At 54.8% G+C, this 17995-nt stretch overlaps 1 protein-coding gene across 6 annotated transcripts in view; it reads left to right on the forward strand.

Annotated features, from left to right (window-relative positions):
- Window positions 1-17995, forward strand: part of TBCD (tubulin folding cofactor D) — a 202876-nt gene that overhangs the window by 132780 nt on the left and 52101 nt on the right. For 5 of the 6 annotated variants that reach the window (XR_010153175.1, XR_010153174.1, XM_024350788.3 and 2 more), the window contains 3 exons: window positions 6108-6165; window positions 11585-11614; window positions 15444-15529. Coding sequence is in view for 4 of the 6 variants with exons in the window: in XM_024350788.3 (XP_024206556.1) it covers window positions 6108-6165; window positions 11585-11614; window positions 15444-15529 (174 nt within the window). In the remaining 2 variants the exon portion in view is untranslated. The remainder of the gene's footprint in view (window positions 1-6107; window positions 6166-11584; window positions 11615-15443; window positions 15530-17995) is intronic. The other variant, XM_063799469.1, reaches the window with a different exon arrangement.

The following is a 17995-nucleotide window of genomic DNA, read 5'->3' on the forward strand; positions in this document are numbered from 1 at the left end:
CTCCACAGTGTTCTCCGATGTGAACATCTCTCACATTTGGGAGCCAGGAGGTGCAGTGTGGGATAAAGGCCACTAACAGGCTGGTGTGCCCGGGACCCCGCATGGCATCTGGTGGTCCTGTGCCCTCAGCCTCCTCTGCTCTGTGAGCTCCTCAGTCTTTATCTTTCTTGATCTTGGGGCACTTAAAAAAATAGGTTTTATTGAGATGAATTCACTTGCCATAAAATTCACCCCTTTAGGGTCCACAGTTCAGTGGTTTTTAGTGTATTCTCAGACTTGAGGAGACCTCACCCCAGACAGAAGCCATGTGCACCAGGTCCCGTCACCCGCTCCAAGCCCGGCACTGCCAGCCTGCTTTCCGCCCCTGTGGATTTGACCCTGAGACCTCCAGAGAGGACTGGCCAGGTGTTCTGTAGGACGCCCCTCTCTCTGATGTTTTCTCGTGTGTTACTGGAAAGAGTGATGTGAGGTGACCTGCCCTCCTCCGTGTGCTGTTGGGCCCATAGCGCCCCACAACGGGTCCTGCCTGGTCTGGACCTTGATCCCTGGTCAAGATGGGGCCTGCCAGGTGCCTCCACTTGAGGAGACTGTGTTTTCCTCTGTAACTAGCAGTGTTCTTGTGGGGTACTCGAAGGTTATGCAACATCCTGCTGTTTCTCCTTTGGTTTTCACCCCATCCGAGCTCTGTCCAAAGACCTTGTTGTGTGGTCTGGTGGTGGTTCCTGTGTCCCCACCCCGATGTTCAGTGATTGCAGCTTGTTCTTAAGGAAGGCTCGTTCCTCTCCCAGCTTTATTTCATCATTCGCTCCTGCCAGTGTGGACTCATGGGTGCTCATCCTGTTTGGGGGTTATGATCTAACACTATTGTTACTAATTTTGTTTGAGTTATAATCTAACACTAACTATTGTTATTAATGTTGCTCAAATTGCTCCAGCTTTGGCCACTTCAGGTTGGCTTCTGTGTCCTTTCAGCAAGATCCTGTTCTTTTTTTTTTTTCCTGAGCCTTTTTTCTTTCCTTCTGGCACCACAAGATGCACCTGGCGTATCTTTTTGCCCCTGCCCCAGCCCTGGCATCCACCACTTCCCAGGAGTCTCACATCCTCTCGGTGGAGAACAGTATTTGGAATCCAGGACGCCGGGCTTGGCCTCAGCTGCCTCTAGGTCCCCTCCCTCTGTAGCTGAGTGTGTGCCCCTCTTCACAGTCCATGTTTGCACAGACACCAGCTCTAGCCCAGCTTCCTCCTGGTCTCCCTTCGTGTGCCGCTTCTGGGCCTACTGTGCAGCACGCTCTGCTGCCGTGCATCTGCCGTCATGCATCTGCCGTGATTTTGGAGCTGCCAGCCCACACCTGTGTGAGCGACAGACTCACCACTCAGGGTGGGACGCTCTGTGCATCCTCCTCACCCTGGGCATAGCGTTGCCAGGCCATTGCTCGGGTGAGCCCTTCTGGTGCTGCTGGTCTGGGATGCAGACAAGTCTGCCGGTTCCCTCTGTGCTGGTCTGGGATGCAGACACGTCTGCCGGTTCCCTCTGTGCTGGGCTCCCCAGGTCTGTGATTGTTGCTTCTTCAGTCTGCATGTGGTTGTGTTCTACAACTCAAGCACCAAACAGGATAGTCCGTCTCCCCCAAAAACTCCCCAGTCTGCTCCCCAACCCTGGGCCAACATTGGTCTGATTTTGGTCCTGATAGTTTACCATTTCTGGAGTGTCTTATAAACGGAAATAATCAGTAGGCTTTTCATTCTGGCTTCGTTGACTTGGCACAGTGCCCTTAAGACTCATCCCAGTGATCTTTCCTTTTTTTTTTTTTTTGGAGTGGTGTATTGTTGGACGGACCTGGCGGTCACAGGCCTACCCGTCTCCTTGGGTGTCTCCAGTCCTTTCTGGAGGCTCAGGGGGGGCTCAAGGGAAGACTCTGCTTCCCTGCCTGAGTTGCCCGCATTCCTTTGCTCATGGGCTCTTCATCTACCTTCACAGCCAGCCACGTCCACGTCTCGCTTCATCCTTCACGTACCCTATGCCTGTGGTCCTTTCTTCTGCCTCCTGTGTCTGTCCTTCCTTCCTCCTTCCTGTATGTATTTATCTCCTTACCTGTCTACTTATCAGTCTGTCTAGATGGGGTCTCGCTGTGTTGCCCAGACTGTACTCAGATTCCTGGGCTCAAGGGATCCTCCTGCCTCTGCCTCCCACAGACAGATGGAGCACAGGTGTAGCCAGGGCCGCTGGTGTGTACCGCTGTGTTCGGCACCCGCTGGGCTGCAGGAGTAATCCGGGGCCCTCTCCCCACCTTAGGGTCAACTGATTGCCAACCTTAATTCCCCTTTGTCAGGTAAAGGAACATGTTTGAAGTGGGACACCCTTATCTTTGGGAGTGGGTATTATTCTGCTGAAGACAAGGGTGTGGACAGATATGCTGTGACCAGGGTAGTTGGGCTTATGACTTTGTTGTTGTTTACGTGGAGGAACTGAAAGACCTGGGTGTGCTGCTGGATGCCCCAAGGATCTGGCAGGAGGAGGCATCCAGGCCCTCAGGGCAGGTAGCGGGTGGGCCTCCGTGGTGTTGGGAGGTGCTGGGCCCGGAGGTATCAGCAGGAACTGCAGGGTCCCTACCGCAGGCTCCCCACACAGTGACGCCTGTCTGTCCGTCCGTCTGTCCACAGGAGCAGGAGGGGCTGGGCGGGGAAGACGCAGGGTCTGTCTGAGCATAGCAGTGACCCGTACGTGAGGGGCTTTGTTGTTGCCGTCTCCCCAGGGTGCAGAGGGTGGTGGTTTGTGGCCATCCTTGCAGTGTGAGTGAGCAAGTGGCCGAGGGGTAGACTTTGGATGGCTCCAGGCGGAACTCGGGGAAGGAAGCCGTGTACTCCCATAGCTCTGGGCTCTGTTTGTGGCTGTGGCCACTCAGGGCAGGGCCTCAGGGCAGGGAGGCCAGTGCTTTTGGGAAGGGCCTCCCCCAGCCCTCAGAAGCCTCCCACCCTATTCCCCTTGGGCTCCATCATTCTGTTTTTTTTCTGGCTCTGGTTCCTGGCGTCTGTTTGCAAGGCTGGCTGGACACCTGGGCTTGCTGCTGTGGCCTGGACGCTGGGGTCTCTCTCGGCCTGGTGGTGGTCTGCATACCAGAGCTGAGAAGCGGCCCTGTGGTAGAAGAGGGCCTTTCCACGCTGAGACCACAGATTGTCCCTGCAATAAGCAAACATTTCTCTAAAATGTGAGATAAACGCTTTATCCACTGGTGATCCGTGGTTGTTAGTAATTAAACCAAGTAAACGGTAGCTCATTCGGTCAGGCCGCTTGCCGCCGATGAGGGGTGCGGAGCTTCTGCAGCATCCTGGGGAGGTCCCGGAACGTGGGTCTGGGCTGTGCTGATGCTGGAGCAGCCAGCGGGGAGAGCTGCCAGGCCACTCCTGACAGCCCCGCACCCGCTCTGCATGGAAGCTTCTCGCTCCTAGCCGATACGGGCCTGCTGCCTGCTGCTGGGGCTGGAGGGGCCCCTCTGCTTGAGCCTCAGGGTACCCTGTGCCTGCGTGCCCTCCTGGCTTTGCCCGTGGTTGGTGGCCGTGTTTTGGGCTGCGTTGATGTCGTTGTGGAGCCCGCTCTGGGCCTCGGCACGTCTGAGCTTCATTGGGGTGGAAAATGCACCTGGTGGTTTGTATTATGTTGTTTCTGTTTTATTTAATTTCATTTGCTATTCTTATTTCAAAAGATGCTTCCTATGTTTGTGCTATATTGTTAGTTTAACTTCCTACCCTTTCCATCTATGAATTTCTGTTTTTATTGTGGTTCTCAGTGACCACACTCTAGGGGTCCTTTTTCTCTCTCTCTGTCTCTCCCCCCTCTCCCCTCCCTTCCTCCCTCCCTCCCTCCTAGGCAGAGCCTGTGAGACTTGCAGGCATTTCCCCAGAACCCAGGCCCTCTTGGCCATCCAGCTGCTGCCCCACCCAACCTTTGGCCTCTCCTGGGGCTCCTGGATGGTTGGGCGTCCCGAATCCCCAGCAGCAGAGCACTTGGTCACAAGGCCCGAGTCACATGCCCCAGCTTCTCCGAGGAAGTGCAGAGTCCAGCCGCAGGGAGGACTTTCTCAACCGGCCCTGGGGCCAGCTGTCCTGCTCCTCCTTGTTTGCTGTGGGCTCACCTCTGTGGGCTGCTCACTCAGACCCACTCGCACCCATGGGACCTTCCGACCTGTTTCTCCTGCCTCCTTCAGTCTGTGCCCAGCACCCCGCTGTCAAGCCCATTCCCCCCCAGCCCCTGACGTTGGACATGCTGGAGGAGACTGTGGCCCTGTGGCATGTTCTGGGCCATCTCCAGGGCCTGGAGCGGGCACCTGTGCCCAGCACTGGAGGCTGGGGGACAAGTGCTCTCTCTGATAAATGTCCCCGAGTTTCAGTTCTGTGGCTGTAGTTTGTAGGTCTCCTAGCTCAGCATCCCCGAGCCCATGCCCTGGGGACTCATGGGGCCGAGGAGAGAGGAGCGCAGAGAACATGAGGATACGTGAGCCCCTTGCCTGAGAGGTGTGCTGTGAACCTGGAGAGCAAGGCCAGTGGGTCTGGGGTGACAGACAGTGCGAGATGCAGGAAAACAGGCTCGAGATGCTGTGAATCTGGAGAGCAAGTGGGCCTGGGTCTGGGGCGACAGACAGCGTGAGACACAGGAGAACAGGTGGGATGTCACGTGCATTGCGGCTGGCAGGGCCGGCGCCTCACACACACGCGCAGGAAGTCAGGATGTGGTGCTGACGGTGTCCGTGCTGCCGGGCTGGAGCGGGTGACGGTGCCCGCGCTGCCGGGCTGGAGCGGGTGACGGTGCCCGCGCTGCCGGGCTGGAGCGGGTGACGGTGCCCGCGCTGCCGGGCTGGAGCGGGTGACGGTGCCCGCGCTGCCGGGCTGGAGCGGGTGACGGTGCCCGCGCTGCCGGGCTGGAGCGGGTGACGGTGCCCGCGCTGCCGGGCTGGAGCGGAGCTTGCTCTCTCTGCGGTGGGACCTGCTCACTTTTCCTTAGCTGGATGTATCTTTCACATTTAGCTTGTTTAACAGCAGAGCTGGTGAGAGGACGCACACCTGGTGTCACCATTGTCCCCCGTGCATGTCCCCGGCGTCCTTCATGTTGACGCGGGCCGCGCCCCACAGCTCAGGTCTGTGAACTTCCCTGGAACAAGGCAGAGCACTTGGCCCCTGGAAGACCTGGAAACCAGGAACCTCGGAGGCACTGGCGGCCTTGGAGGCCGCTTATCTCCGCGCGTCTGAAATTCTGTTTTCCACCTTTTCCCTTTAGGCTGGTAGGAGGCGCAATCTCTCAAGCCTTCCTTAGAAAGGATGATTGTCCTCCACCCTGCCCCAAACCCCCTGTGTTCTGTGCAACGCCTGATGAGAGCGTTCTGGGTTATTCACAGTAACTAAGCTGGGTGATCTCACGAGAGGACCTAATGAAGCCCAAGGAGCCTGGTGGGGACCGGGAGAGGCCTTGCTCTGAGTATGGCTCGCATGGGGGCAGCGCCTTGGCGTCTGTGTGTGGTGCGGTGGTTTTCCTGCCACTCTCTGGAAGGGGCCTCTGCCAGACGCCTTGCCTTCAGGGCCTCAGGTCCCTCTGGGCACGGTGGGTGTTCATGTGTTTCTGCAGGGTTAGGCTCTGTGCACGGCGTGGTCTGCAGGACCTGGACAGCCGCTGCCCCGGGGCATTTGTGTCGGCCACCTTGGTTTGCCCCCCCGTCCAAACGCTGCCAGTTCTCGTCCTCCAGGGCACCCCGTTTCTGTCTTTTCGTTCACTGGACCTCCCCACCTCCTGCGCCGCCCCACCACAGCAGGCCAGGTGCGTTCTGCCCCCAGGCCCTGTCCTCGCGGCTCTTTGATCCTGTGCCCTCGGTGTGCGCCGTCTCGTGGCTCTCGTTAGAACCAGGGTCGGCCACCCCCAGCTCCCACATGGCGTCCGGTGTCTTGGGGGTCACATGTGTCTGTCTGCAGTCCCTGGGTGCCTCAAGCTGTGTGTTGCCTGTGGGGCATGTCTGAACCTCAAGTGGGCCTGAGTCGTGAGAGAAAGGCTTTCTCATCGGTACTGTGTGGTCTGTACTGTTTTGCAGAATTTCTTTTTAATTAATCCTTTCTCTTTTTCACAGTGCACTGGTGATCGCTGCGGTGTTCGACCGAGACATCAACTGCAGAAGAGCAGCCTCTGTAAGTTTTCTCATTTTGATATTTCCTTTCCTGAAGGTGGGGGGTGGGCCTGGTCTCCCCGATGCTCCTCTGTGCACTGCTGCCTGGCCAGCTCACCCATCCACAGCAGGAGCCGCGAGGGAGCTGCTGAGAGTGCCAGCTGCGGGCAGGCCACTGGTTCTTACTGTCTCTGGGCGTCTTCAGCGTGTGAAGGGCGGTCAGGGTTAAGCATCCCCAGAGCTGCAGCCATCACTGCTGGGGGTTGATGGGTGATGCAGGCGAGTGGGAGGTGCCCGATGACAGGTCTTGGTGCAGGCAGCTGCACGCTGAAGACGCAGAAGAGAGTGGGTTCTGCGAGGGTGGCCAGAATGTGGCGGCGGGACGGGTCACTCACCGGGTGGCTTTGAGCCTCGGGAGGGGCTGTTGCGAGCAGTGGTCAGCTCTGCTTCACCCGGCCACACTCGCCTGGGCCTTGCTGGATGTGGGAGCTGCCTGCAGGACCGGGTGCGTCTTGAACACAGATGGCTGGTTTCCTCTAGAGAGAGCCCTGTGACGTTTGGGGTGAGTTCTGGGTGTGAGGAGCTGTAGCAACTGCTGCTGCGCTGAGCAGACTACTTCATTTGGCTCAGAGCTGGGCTGGAGTGAGGCCTGTGTCTCTTGGGACCACAGAGAGCGGACAGTTGAGACGGTGGACCAGTCTCAAGATAAGAGTCTTTATTTCAGATACAGATAAGACGCTGAACACGTTTTAAGAGGGTAAGAACAGAGAGGCAGCCCTTTGAGAAAGATGGAGGGGTGAGGTTGGCTTTTGGTGATGGGGTGGGCCCCACAGTTCCTCATGGGCTCGAGCTGCTGGAACTCTGTGTGCAGGCTCAGCATAGCTGGCTTAGTGGGAACCTGTTGAGGGAGCCGTTCACACTCCCTGATACTGTCAGACTTGGGGGCCAGTGGACCAGGTGGAAGGGGTGCTGGGACTGGTGAGGGTTTCCTGTCAGCCCTGCAGTGTGTGGCCCCTGGTGAGTGGGACCCGATGGAAGGGGTGCTGGGACCGGTGATGGTTTCCTGTCAGCCCTGCAGTGTGTGGCCCCTGGTGAGTGGGGCCGTGCAGGTGCAGTGTTGGTTCTCTCTCTCTCTCTCAAATGCAGGAGCTCAGATGATACCCTGAAGCCTTTCTAGCTCAAAATGTCTGTCATCTTCTATAGCTTCTGGTGGTCTGCCTGCTCTCTGTATCCTGAAGTAGTTAGAAGTCTTTCTCTGCCTCAGGTCCTTTAAAACTAGAGAGAATTCACCAGGAGAGCTCAGAAGCTCTTCTCTGTCCCTGAAGCTGCTCTTATTTTGTCTTCAGCATCAGTAAAAACCTCATAATTTTTTGGGGAAGTCATCACATTTTTGCCCTGCTATTTACCCAAAGGCAGTAAATGTAAGACTTTGAAATATAATACAATTTTATGTTAAATCTGTGCTTAAATTAAGCTTTTAGATTTTCTTTACTGCAACCTAAGACATTTCATGGGAAGCAGTAATAAAATTAAAGTACTTAGGCTTCTATGAACCCTGAATATGAGGTGAAATAATATAAATCATTTTTCACATTAAAATCCCTTTAAATTGGCAGTAAATCTTTTCTGATAAATACCACCGAGTGCACCTAGCTTACCCTGTAGCTTGCAAAATTAAAACAGCCAAAGGTAAAAGACACCTTTTTGAAGCTTAGTTGGAAATGTGAGGATTGAGGGCCTCATAATTGGGAATCATTTTTTGGAGCTGCTGCTTTCAGATAACGATGTCTCGGTCTTTCTGGCTCAGCTTGGCTTCCTGTTTGACGCTGTGTCACTGGGTGAGGTCACCCCTGTGAGGCCCTGAGGCCTCTTCAGCACCGGCCAGGAGGCAGCAGCAAAAGGCGTTGAAGTCCTGTCCCTCCTTGGGGCTGGACACGGTCCCTTGCCCCTGAACTCTAGACGCCCTGCATTGCCCTGGTGCTCCCATGTCGAGACTGGCCACGGCAGCAAAGGCTGCGGTCGTCCATCCCGTGGTTTGTGACCCTCCCAGCAACGCTGTGAGGAAGGTGCTGCAGCTGGTTCTCAGCATTGGCAGGAGCATGGCGACTCAGGCAGTCAGCGTGTGAGTGAGTTTGTGAAAACAGTTCCAGCTGTGTTCGTTGCTGAATGCTGGTTTTTCTGCATATTGGAAGGAATCTAGCAGACCCCTAAACGTGCTGACATTGGAAGAAGACATGTCTCCCGGCGGGGAAGGAAGGGGCAGTAGAGATGGGGTGTGGTCGTGGCTTCTTGTTCATCATGAGGAAGGGAGATGGGGCCCCGTTCACTCACAGTTAAAGTAAAGGCACTTAAAGCCTACATTTAACTGAGAAGATTTTAAATCTTTTTCTTCCAGCATTTCGTTTGATATATAGTGTCTGACCTCTATTTGTGACTTTTTATTTTGGGATAATTGAGATTTATATGCAGTTTTTCCCCCGCCCCTCCCCTCCCCTCCCCCTCTGTCACCCAGGCTGGAGTGCAGTGGTGCGATCTTGGCTCATTGCAACCTCGGCCTCCCGGGTTCAAGCAGTTCTTCTGCCTCAGCCTCCCGAGTAGCTGGGATTACAGGCGTGCACCACCATGCCCGGCTACTTTTTGTATTTTTAGTAGAGACGGGGTTTCACCATGTTGGCCAGGATGGTCTTGAACTCCTGACCTCAAGTGATCTGCCTGCCTCGGCTCCCAAAGTGCTGGGATTACAGACGTGAGCCATTGCGCCTGGCGGAGATTTACATGCAGTTTTAAAGACTAATGCAGGGAGAGCCCATGCGTGTTTCACCATTGCCTCCATGATAAAATCTGGCAAAACCGCAATGGAACATCACAGCCTAGAACATTGAGCCAACCCACCAGTCTTATTCCTTCTTCCTTGGTTTTACCTGTACTCGTGTGTGTGTGTATGTGTGTGTGTGCACGTGCGCTCATGCGTTTAGTTCTGTGTGATTGTATCACATACAAATTCATGTATCCACCACCACAATCAGGATACACAGCAGCCCTGTCTTCCCGAGAGGCCTGTGCTACTGCTTTGCCCACAGTCCCTGCTGTTTCCCTCTCCTGACCCTTGGCAGCCACCGGTCAGCTCTCCGTTGCCTATTCTATTCTGTCATCTCGAGAATGCTGTGTAAATGGACTCTGTGGCCTCTAACACTGTAGCTTTCTTCTCTCGGCACAGCTCTCTGGAGACCCACCCCGAGCGTGGTGGGTGGTGCTGGTTTGCTGCTTCTGTTGCTGAGTGGTGCCGTGGTCTGTGTGGCCATTCATGTGTTAGGACATCAGGATGGTTTCTAGTCTTTAAGCTGCTGTAAACATTCGTGCTCAGGTTTTCGTGTGAGTGCAACTTCCATTTCTCTGGGTTAAATGCCAGGAGTAGTTTCTGGGTCGTGGTAGTTGGACATTTAAACTGCTTTCTAGAGCAGCTGCACCGTTCACGTTCGCACCACCACCTGCCCGCAGCCCTGCCTTTCTCTGTCCTCGCCTGTGTCTGACATGGCCACTGTTTTCTGTGTCGGCCTTTTTGACAGGCATGTGGTGATACGTCGTTGTGGTCTTTACCTGCGTTTCTGTCATGCCTGATGGTGTGGAGCATCTTTCACAGGCTTACTTGCCGTCTGTACCTCCTCTTTGGTGAAATGTCTGCTCAGGTCTTTTACTCATTTCTAAGTGGATTGTTTTTTGTAGTTGTTGAGTTTAGGGCACTCTTTACATATGTAGGATTCTGGTCCTGTGTTGGATTTGTGTTTGGCTTTCTCCCAGTCTGTAGCTCATCTTTCCATCCTCTTCATAGGGCAAGAGTTTTTAATTTTTTAATTTTGCTGGGGTCTCGATCAGTTTTTTGTTTTTGTGGCTCATGTTTTTAGTGCTTTTTAAGATGTGAAGACTTTCTTAAGGTCTGGGAACTCCGCCTCACCTGGTCCCGGGGATGCTGTCCCGTGTTTTCTGTTCTGCTGGTTGGTCTGCGTGTCTGTTCTGCCAGCGCACACTGTGTGATGGGCTGTGCTGCGATGCTGCTGTGCATAGTCAGCCTTCGCACTGGGCAGGGAGATGCCTCCCAGCGTCTTCTTTCTCAGGACTGTTTTCCCTGTTTTAGGGCTTGTGCTTTTCCACATAAATCTTGAATTTTTAAAACATCTTTTAGATACCACTGGAATGGTACATGTCTTCCTAATAGTGTATGTTAAATTGATATTACAGTATATCTTTGTTGCATTGCCTTTTGGCGGGTTTTGTTTCTTACTTTCCTAATGAATTTATCACAAAAGTTACAAATTTGCAAAGCAGCAGTCAGGCCTCCTCCCAGCCTGCTGTGAAGCGCCTGTTTCCTCCAATCTCCACCCAGCCCAGGGGTCTGCCTTGGAGCCACCCGCACGTCTGGTTTCTGTGTGATTGGCCAGGGGCGGTGGGCGCGTCTGCTCCTTTTCCCTGGGGGGTGGGGGCACAGACCCTGGGTGGCTGTGTTCGGCTCCTTACTTGGTGCCCGTCTGTGTGTGCTCCTCCCAGCAGCCCTCGCTCAACCTTGCTCTCAGGAAGCCCCCAGGCGAGTGTTGGCAGGAATCCTGCCAGGCGGGAGGTTGCTCCTCCAGAGCGTGGTCCCTGAAGCCACCAGCCTCCCTGGCCTTGCCCCTTGCTGGTGGTGTGTGTGGTGTGGCCGTGGGTGCACTTTGCTGGGTCTTCCTGGGACACTGAAGTCTCCTGTGTCTCCAGCCCTGAGAACTCGGAGCCCGGGTGCTTTTGGGAAGGACGGGGCACCAGCTGGTGACACATGGGAAGGGAAGTGTGGTTGTCACCTTGCCCAGGTAACCTGCTCTGCCTGGTCGGTGCGCCTAAGGAGGGCAGGGTGTTTGGGGAGGACATGAGAGGCCTCCTGGAAGCACTTCATCCTGTTGAAGTTCACATTTTGACCTTTTCAGCAGCCCTTGCTCTGGGCCTGTGCCCGGCCCTGGGACTTGGCCTGGAGAGCCTATTGACACCGTGCCATGGGTGCGGGCAGGGCGCCCTCCCTGGAGGGCGGCACGTGGTGCCAGTTGGTGACCATGAGCTGCCTCACTCCTGAGGAAGAGTGTTCGGGCTCTGGGCTTTGATTTAACCTGCCTGTCTGTCTCTCCGAGTTGACAGTCGGGGCCTCCGCGTGGGTGCTGCTGGGAGGCTCAGTGGTAAAGGCCACTTTTCAGGATGTGTCTGATTTTGTAAACTTGAATTCTTAAATTGTGGTTTTAAAGAGCACCAGGACGTAAAAACAGAGTGACGCACCTTGAGGCTCTGTTCAGCCAACAATGAGGGCTTTTATTTAAAAAATAAAGCCGTGGGTCATTCACGTTGTGCTGTTTGTTCTGAACTTGCCTCTGGTGTTGGCGGAAGCTGACCTCGCTCACCTGCTGTGTTTGTTCTTTGCTCCGCAGGCCGCCTTCCAGGAGAATGTGGGGAGACAGGTATGGCTGCTTTCAAACACCTTTATTCCAAAAACTTCCTGCGGGTTTATAGGTAGGAATCTTGAGAGCTGTAACCCTGGTGTCTTCTCGCACTGTGAGATGTGGTGTGGCTACATCAATGCCAGGGTCATGAGTTCACTATAGGATGCACATGTTAAACAGCGAGTCCTGTTTCACAGGGAACCTGCACGTACAGTAATTTACACACACAGGCCGGAAAGCTGTGCTTTACACGTTGCCAAGAGCCACATAATGTGGCCCTGCAGGGTGGGGCGGGTCCCTGGGACCAGCCTGGCCTTGTGGGGACGCAGACCTGACCCCGCCTCATCCCACACAGAGCAGGAGCTGGCTCTGTTGACGTCAGCTCATGCCTCATCCAGACCATAGACGGGCCCAGAAGTCAGCTCCCAGAAGCTATGGACCCCATGACCCCACGTCATGCTGGGGCTGCTTTTGCTGTGCCCTCTGACCCTGACATCTGGTCACTGGTCAGCTTCGCCTGTGAATGGGGGGCCCCAGGTTACTCATGTTGTGTGTGATGACGTCACATCTTGGGCATGTGGTTGGGTCTTGCAGGAGAGTGGGACAGAGGCCGGAGAGGGAACCGGGGTCTGGGCTGGACCTGGGCGGGGAGCAAAGTTCCCACGAGAAGTCAGCCGAGAAGGCTCTGGAGTTCCCGGACAGCAAAGCAAATGCACCCGGGGTCTGGGCTGTGGCCAGGTGGTGTGGGGCGGCATGGGGTGGACGTGGGCCTGCGGACCCTTCTGACCTGTGGGGAGCCCTCCAGGCAAGGTGTCTGACCTGGAGTGGAAGCATCGAGGCCAAATGAGTCCACAGGAAAAGCCGGATGCCAGAGTCAGCTGGAGAGGCAGGCGGACGAGGACTTGCGCCTGTTATTGAAATGGTTCTGGAGGAGCCTGGCGTGAGTGGTGTGGGCGGCTTTCTGTAGACGGAGCCCAGGAAGGGGCGTGACTTCTTCTTGCTGGCCCGAGGCGGCCGAGGCCCACCCAGCGTCCTTGGGGTGCCGTGTTCAGAGCCCTGAGCCCTGGTCGGAGCCAGTTCACTAGGAAGAGACACCAGCCTTGGAAGGGGAGCCTGGGTGTGCAGACAGCAAGAGCCGCCCAGGCCAAGGAGAATGTGAACGAGGTTTGGTCTTTTGAGTGGAGAGTGTGGCTGCTGTGAGGAAGAAGGAGCTTGTTGGAAACCACTTAGCTGAGCCGAGGGACTTGCCAGCTTCCTGGAAAGTGAGAGCCCAGGAGAAGAAGTCTCCCTGTCCCTGGGCTTCCAGCCCCTCCAGAGCCCCCACTGGAGAGGGGTGTGCTGAGGCCAGAGCCCGGGGTGACGACCGTGCTGGGTGGGCCCTGGGGCGCACTCCGCCATCACTCTGTGTTCCGGGTTCCCAGATGCTGCTTCCTGGGAGGAGCAGCCCGGTCGCATAGGGAGCCACGGGGCCCTGCAGCTGAGCTGACCAGCCTCCCTGTGTGTGTGGCTGGATTTGAGCCACGTTACCTTTATCGGGGCAGCTTAGGTTGGGGATTGATTGACAGGGAAAGGAAAGGCCTTTACACTTGGTCTAAATTTAGGCAAGCAGCCAGAAAATGGGATATTCCCGTGGGTGCAGGAGTCTTGCACCTCAGTCCTGAGCCTGAGCCGTGTGAGTCTCAGAGCATCCTGCACAGTGACCAGCATGCGAACGGCAGCGGGAGCCTCGTGGAAGAAGCGGCACAGATTTTGAAGAGACACAGACTTTGAAAGAAACGCAAGACGCGCAGGTGCGGAGCGTCTCCCAGCCCCGCACGGCCATGTCCTGCTGAGGTTGGATAGAAACATTTGAGAAGAAGGTCGAGAACTTGGCAAGGCAAAGCAAACGGGAGTGGACGTGTCGCATAGCACACGGGGAAGCAGCCTAAAAACCCTCGGATTTGGAGGAGGCTGTTTCTAACACACAGATTTGGAATGAAGTTGTAAGAAATGCGTTACAGTGGAGGCCGCTGGGTAACAGCAGCAGGGATGGGGGGTGGTTGGGGAGCGGCCTGGGGGACACAGAGGGGGCTGGGGGCAGAGACGAGGGACCAGCTTCTCTGTCCAGGTTCGTCTTGGCTGGAGTTGGAGACTCTGGTCCTGAGTGGTCTCTGCCTTCTCCCTACTGAGCCCAGGGGCTCTTGAGCAGGTTATGACTAACCCATGGGCAGCTTCCACGTTCAGGGCCTGTCCGACATTCCAGCCCTATGACCCTGCTCCTAGGCGAGTGCTGTCCAGGCCCCCGACACCATCAGGCCCTTGTGGTGGCCTGTCCACACCCAGGCCCCCCACTTCCCCCCTGCACAGGTGAGGAAGTTGAGGCTCAGGGCAGCTGAGCCCGCCTTTGTCTGCTCGGAGCCTGCTGTTCCAGCTCTAGCCTGGCCAGACAGAGTCTTGGCCCCTGTGTTGGTCTTGCTTTGTTCTCACGGTGGGGGGATGCTGGACACAGAGTCCCCTTGTTCTTGTTCTCGGTGAGACCTGGTCCTGGGCCACCCCGGACGTTTCCCTGGGCTCCTGCCTGCTGTGATGTGGGACGTGGAGTTGTACCCCAGTGGGCGACATCCCAGGTTGTGGCACCTGCTGTCTTTCTACAGAGTGAGCCGCAACAGCTCCACCCGGGTGCAGGTTTCTCCCCTGTTCACGGTTCAGTGAAGGATGCTCATGCTGTCACTGATTGCAGCAGCCTCAGGCAGAAGTTTGTGGTATCTCCATCAGCCCAAGCTCCCAGTGTAACCCTTGGGAGAGATTTGCTGGAAGAAAGCCGCATGGTACCTGCTCATTCCGGCCTCTGCTGGTGGGAAGGAGGGGTGTGGCCCCGGGTGTTCTCAGGAGTGCTGGCTGTTCAGTTACGTTGACTCGCGAAGCTATTACATGAAGGTGTGAGGTTTTAATGGTCAAGTGCAGGGTGGTGATGAATGGGTTAAAGACGTCAAGGAAGGATCTGAATCCCGGCCTCGGAGGTGGGCAGGCTTGGGAGACCTTTGAAAAACCCTGCTGTGGTTTATAGCTGTAAGGCTTTCTATGTGGGGTTTAAAGTTTGTCATTTGTATCTTCTTAGGAAATTATTTATGTTGTTTCCAGAATTTCACATCCTGGAACCTGAGAATGGTATCAGTAACACCATGTAGGCTTCGGGGCTGGAGCTGGGGCTCCACTGGGAGGCTGTTGTGGCGGGGTGGGAGGAGGTGCCGCCTCTCCCATGTCAGAGCCTCGGCGGCTGCTGGTCCTTGATGCTTCTGGGGTCAGCTGTCACCACCCCCAAGAACCGGCTGGGCCGACTGCCCCCAGTCAACGTCTTGCCTGCCCGGGACTGCTGAGCGAGGCCTGGGCTCTGGTCCAGGCTTTGTAGACCGTGCAGGCGGCTGCATCCCCGACCTGACCCAGGCCTGCTCGCTGTGGTGTGCACCGACCTGCCAGCTTTGTGGCACTTTGTGGCATGGGGCTCAGGCCGATGGAGGTCAGTGGCTGTAACACTGTTGAGACCCGAAGACCGTTTACGGTGTATGTTTTCGGGAAAGGTCTCTTACCACGTACCGAAGTGGAAATGTTTGAGTTGTTTGAAAAAGATGAAATACTTGTGAGTGGTTTCAATGATTTAGCGTGGTGTTGCCTGGGTAGACCGTCAGGAAGTCAGTGTGACGTGGAAGTCCTCGGCGAGCCGTGTCTGTGGTGTGTGGCTTGCTCACCACCTGCCTCAGGGCTCGGGGTTCATGAGTGGTAAATGTCTGTGGATGTGATTATTGAACTTGGTGAAATGCCTTTGTTCATTCAAATTCTTCTTTTTCCCCCATTTCCACTTTCTTATTAGGGCACTTTCCCTCATGGTATTGATATTTTGACCACAGCTGACTATTTTGCCGTCGGTAACAGATCCAACTGTTTCCTGGTTATAAGGTAAGTCTTTAATGTATATCACAAAAATAGAATATCCTAAAATCAGATTGGATGTCAGAAATCAGCTACCACCATTTTCTTTTTTCATCCTGTAATGTCCACTCAATGGAATATAGTTTTTGTGTGAAAAATTAAAAATGGAATTGGGAGCAGTGACTGAAACTTGTGTTTCATGTTGATTGGACACACCTCATGCTTTACTACGCTAGATAGGGGACATTTACTCACGTGTTAAAGAGGGGCTCAGCTTCAGGAGTGCGGCCTTGCCGTGAGTGCTGTCTCTGCTGGTCGCCCCGTTTTACCCGTGCTGGTTCTGTGTGGGGCTTGGAGTTTGAGAGGAAGCAGCTGCAAGCACGGCCACACCTCCTCCTGATGCTTCCCTACTGGATGTCCTAAATGCTTTCCCACCGTGAAATCTTGGATTAGAAGGGACTGTTTCTTTCTGTTTCGGTAATAGGAAGTGTTTTGAAGTTGAAGTTATCTGTAGATTGTCTATGAAATGAGTAAGAGGTATTTTAGAAATCAGGTTAGAAACAAATGTTTAGCACCTCTAATTGCAGTTTACAGAATTATATCAAATTGTTTTAGTTGTGTAATTAGGTACTGGGGAGGTTACTTCAGTTATCTTAGTTGATCCATTGCAGCAGAAATGTGAAAAAGGGTGTGACTTTATTTATTTATTTTTGGAGACAGAATCTAGCTCTGTTGCCCAGGCTGGAGTGCAGTGGGGTGTGACTTTATGAAGTGATTTATTTGCCTTAAATTAGGACCAGAAGCATGCCCGATGCATTTTTAACATTAACCATTAAATACCCTAAAGATCGATTCCCCAACAGCCCTGCTGTGTAGACCGTGCAGAAAGGACGTTTCTCCGTCACCAGCCGGGGCAGAATTTTGAAAATGTAGCATTTGGCCTCTTTCCCAGGAAGGATCTTTGAACACACTTATCTGTATTTTTATACCCTTTCAGGTTTCCTCAACATTTAATGTCCTTTTTTGCCTTATCAGTTCTTTCCTATTAATACTTGGCCATATATTTTATGTGGAAAATCTACTGGCCTGATGCAGTGGCTCACGCCTGTAATCCCAGCACTCTGGGAGGCCAAGGCGGGCAGATCACCTGAGGTCAGGAGTTGGAGACCAGCCTGGCGAAACCCCGTGTCTACTAAAAATGCAAAAATTAGCCAGGCATGGTGGCGGGTGCCTGTAATCCCAGCTACTCAGGAGGCTGAGGCAGGAGAATCACTTGAGCCCAGGAAGCGGAGGTTGCAGTGAGCCAAGATCACACCACTGTACTCCAGCCTGGGTGACAGAGTGAGACTCCATCTAAAGAAAAAGACAATCTACCACCTTTTCCCGAGTTTCCTGAGTTAACACACCTGACAGCTATGGGAAGCTTCAGCATATTTCCCTTGTTGCTGAGGTTTCTAAGCCAGCCTAAAACTCGCATGTAATTTGCTGTGTGCGTTTTATAAAAACATTTGTCAACCCAAGACCTGGGTCCAGGCATGTCTTCCCCCAGTGTGTTTGGCTTCCTCACGATGCCAGGCCCTGCGTGCAGACCAGATGCCACTTGTGAGGACGCACCGGCAGGCAGGCCCCTCCAATCCTGAGGGCGGCATCACGGGTACCGGCAGTCATGGCCGCACCCTAGCACCGCGGGGCCCCCCGGCACCCGAGGCAGGGTCTTGCTGTCAGCCTGGACCTTGGGGTGAGGGAGGCAGTGGTCCTGTTCAGCAGAGGGCATGGGACTGAGCACAGCCCAGCAGGGAGGAGAGTTAGGGCCCTGGGCCCTGGCGGGGAGCTGTTGGGGGCCTTTGAGCCATAGTGAAGAGTGTGGATTGTCCTGAGGTCTTGGCACTTTGATGGTCAGGTCTGTGTTTTGAACATATCCCTGTGGCTGTATTTGGTGACTGGAAATAAGGAGAGGGCTTGGGGGCTCTTGGGAGACGGGAGAGGGCTGGGGGCCTGGAGGTGTGCCCGCTGGAGGAAGGTGGGAGTTGCCAGGGCATTACAGAGGGTCTCAGAGCTGTGTTGGCATCACTCCGCAGGTGGAGGGCACAGCTGAGGGCGACAGTGTCCTTGAGTGCGAGGAGGTTGGGGCCTCAGCTTGCACGTGCTGGCCTGCAAGGAAGCATCAGCTGTGCTGACACGGAGATGTTTCCTCTGCAAATTGGAGTTTCGGGGACACAGACTGGAATTGAACTAATGGGCACCCCGGGAAGACTGTGGGGCGAGACGAGGAGGATGGGGGGACCAGCCGTCACCCCGCTCTCCTGTTCATCATCACAGCCTCGTTGGGGTGTAAACGACACCCAGTAAGCTGGTGCATGTTCAATAGGTACATTTTTGTAAATGTTAACATCTGTAAATTTGTACCTATCACCACAATCAAGACAAGAAAAGACCCAGGTTTCCCCTTTCCCTTTTGGGGTCCCTCCCCTCCCACACCCCCTTCTTCAGGCA

Source organism: Pan troglodytes, chromosome 19, assembly GCF_028858775.2.
Source record: "Pan troglodytes isolate AG18354 chromosome 19, NHGRI_mPanTro3-v2.0_pri, whole genome shotgun sequence".
Classification (NCBI taxonomy): domain Eukaryota; kingdom Metazoa; phylum Chordata; class Mammalia; order Primates; family Hominidae; genus Pan; species Pan troglodytes.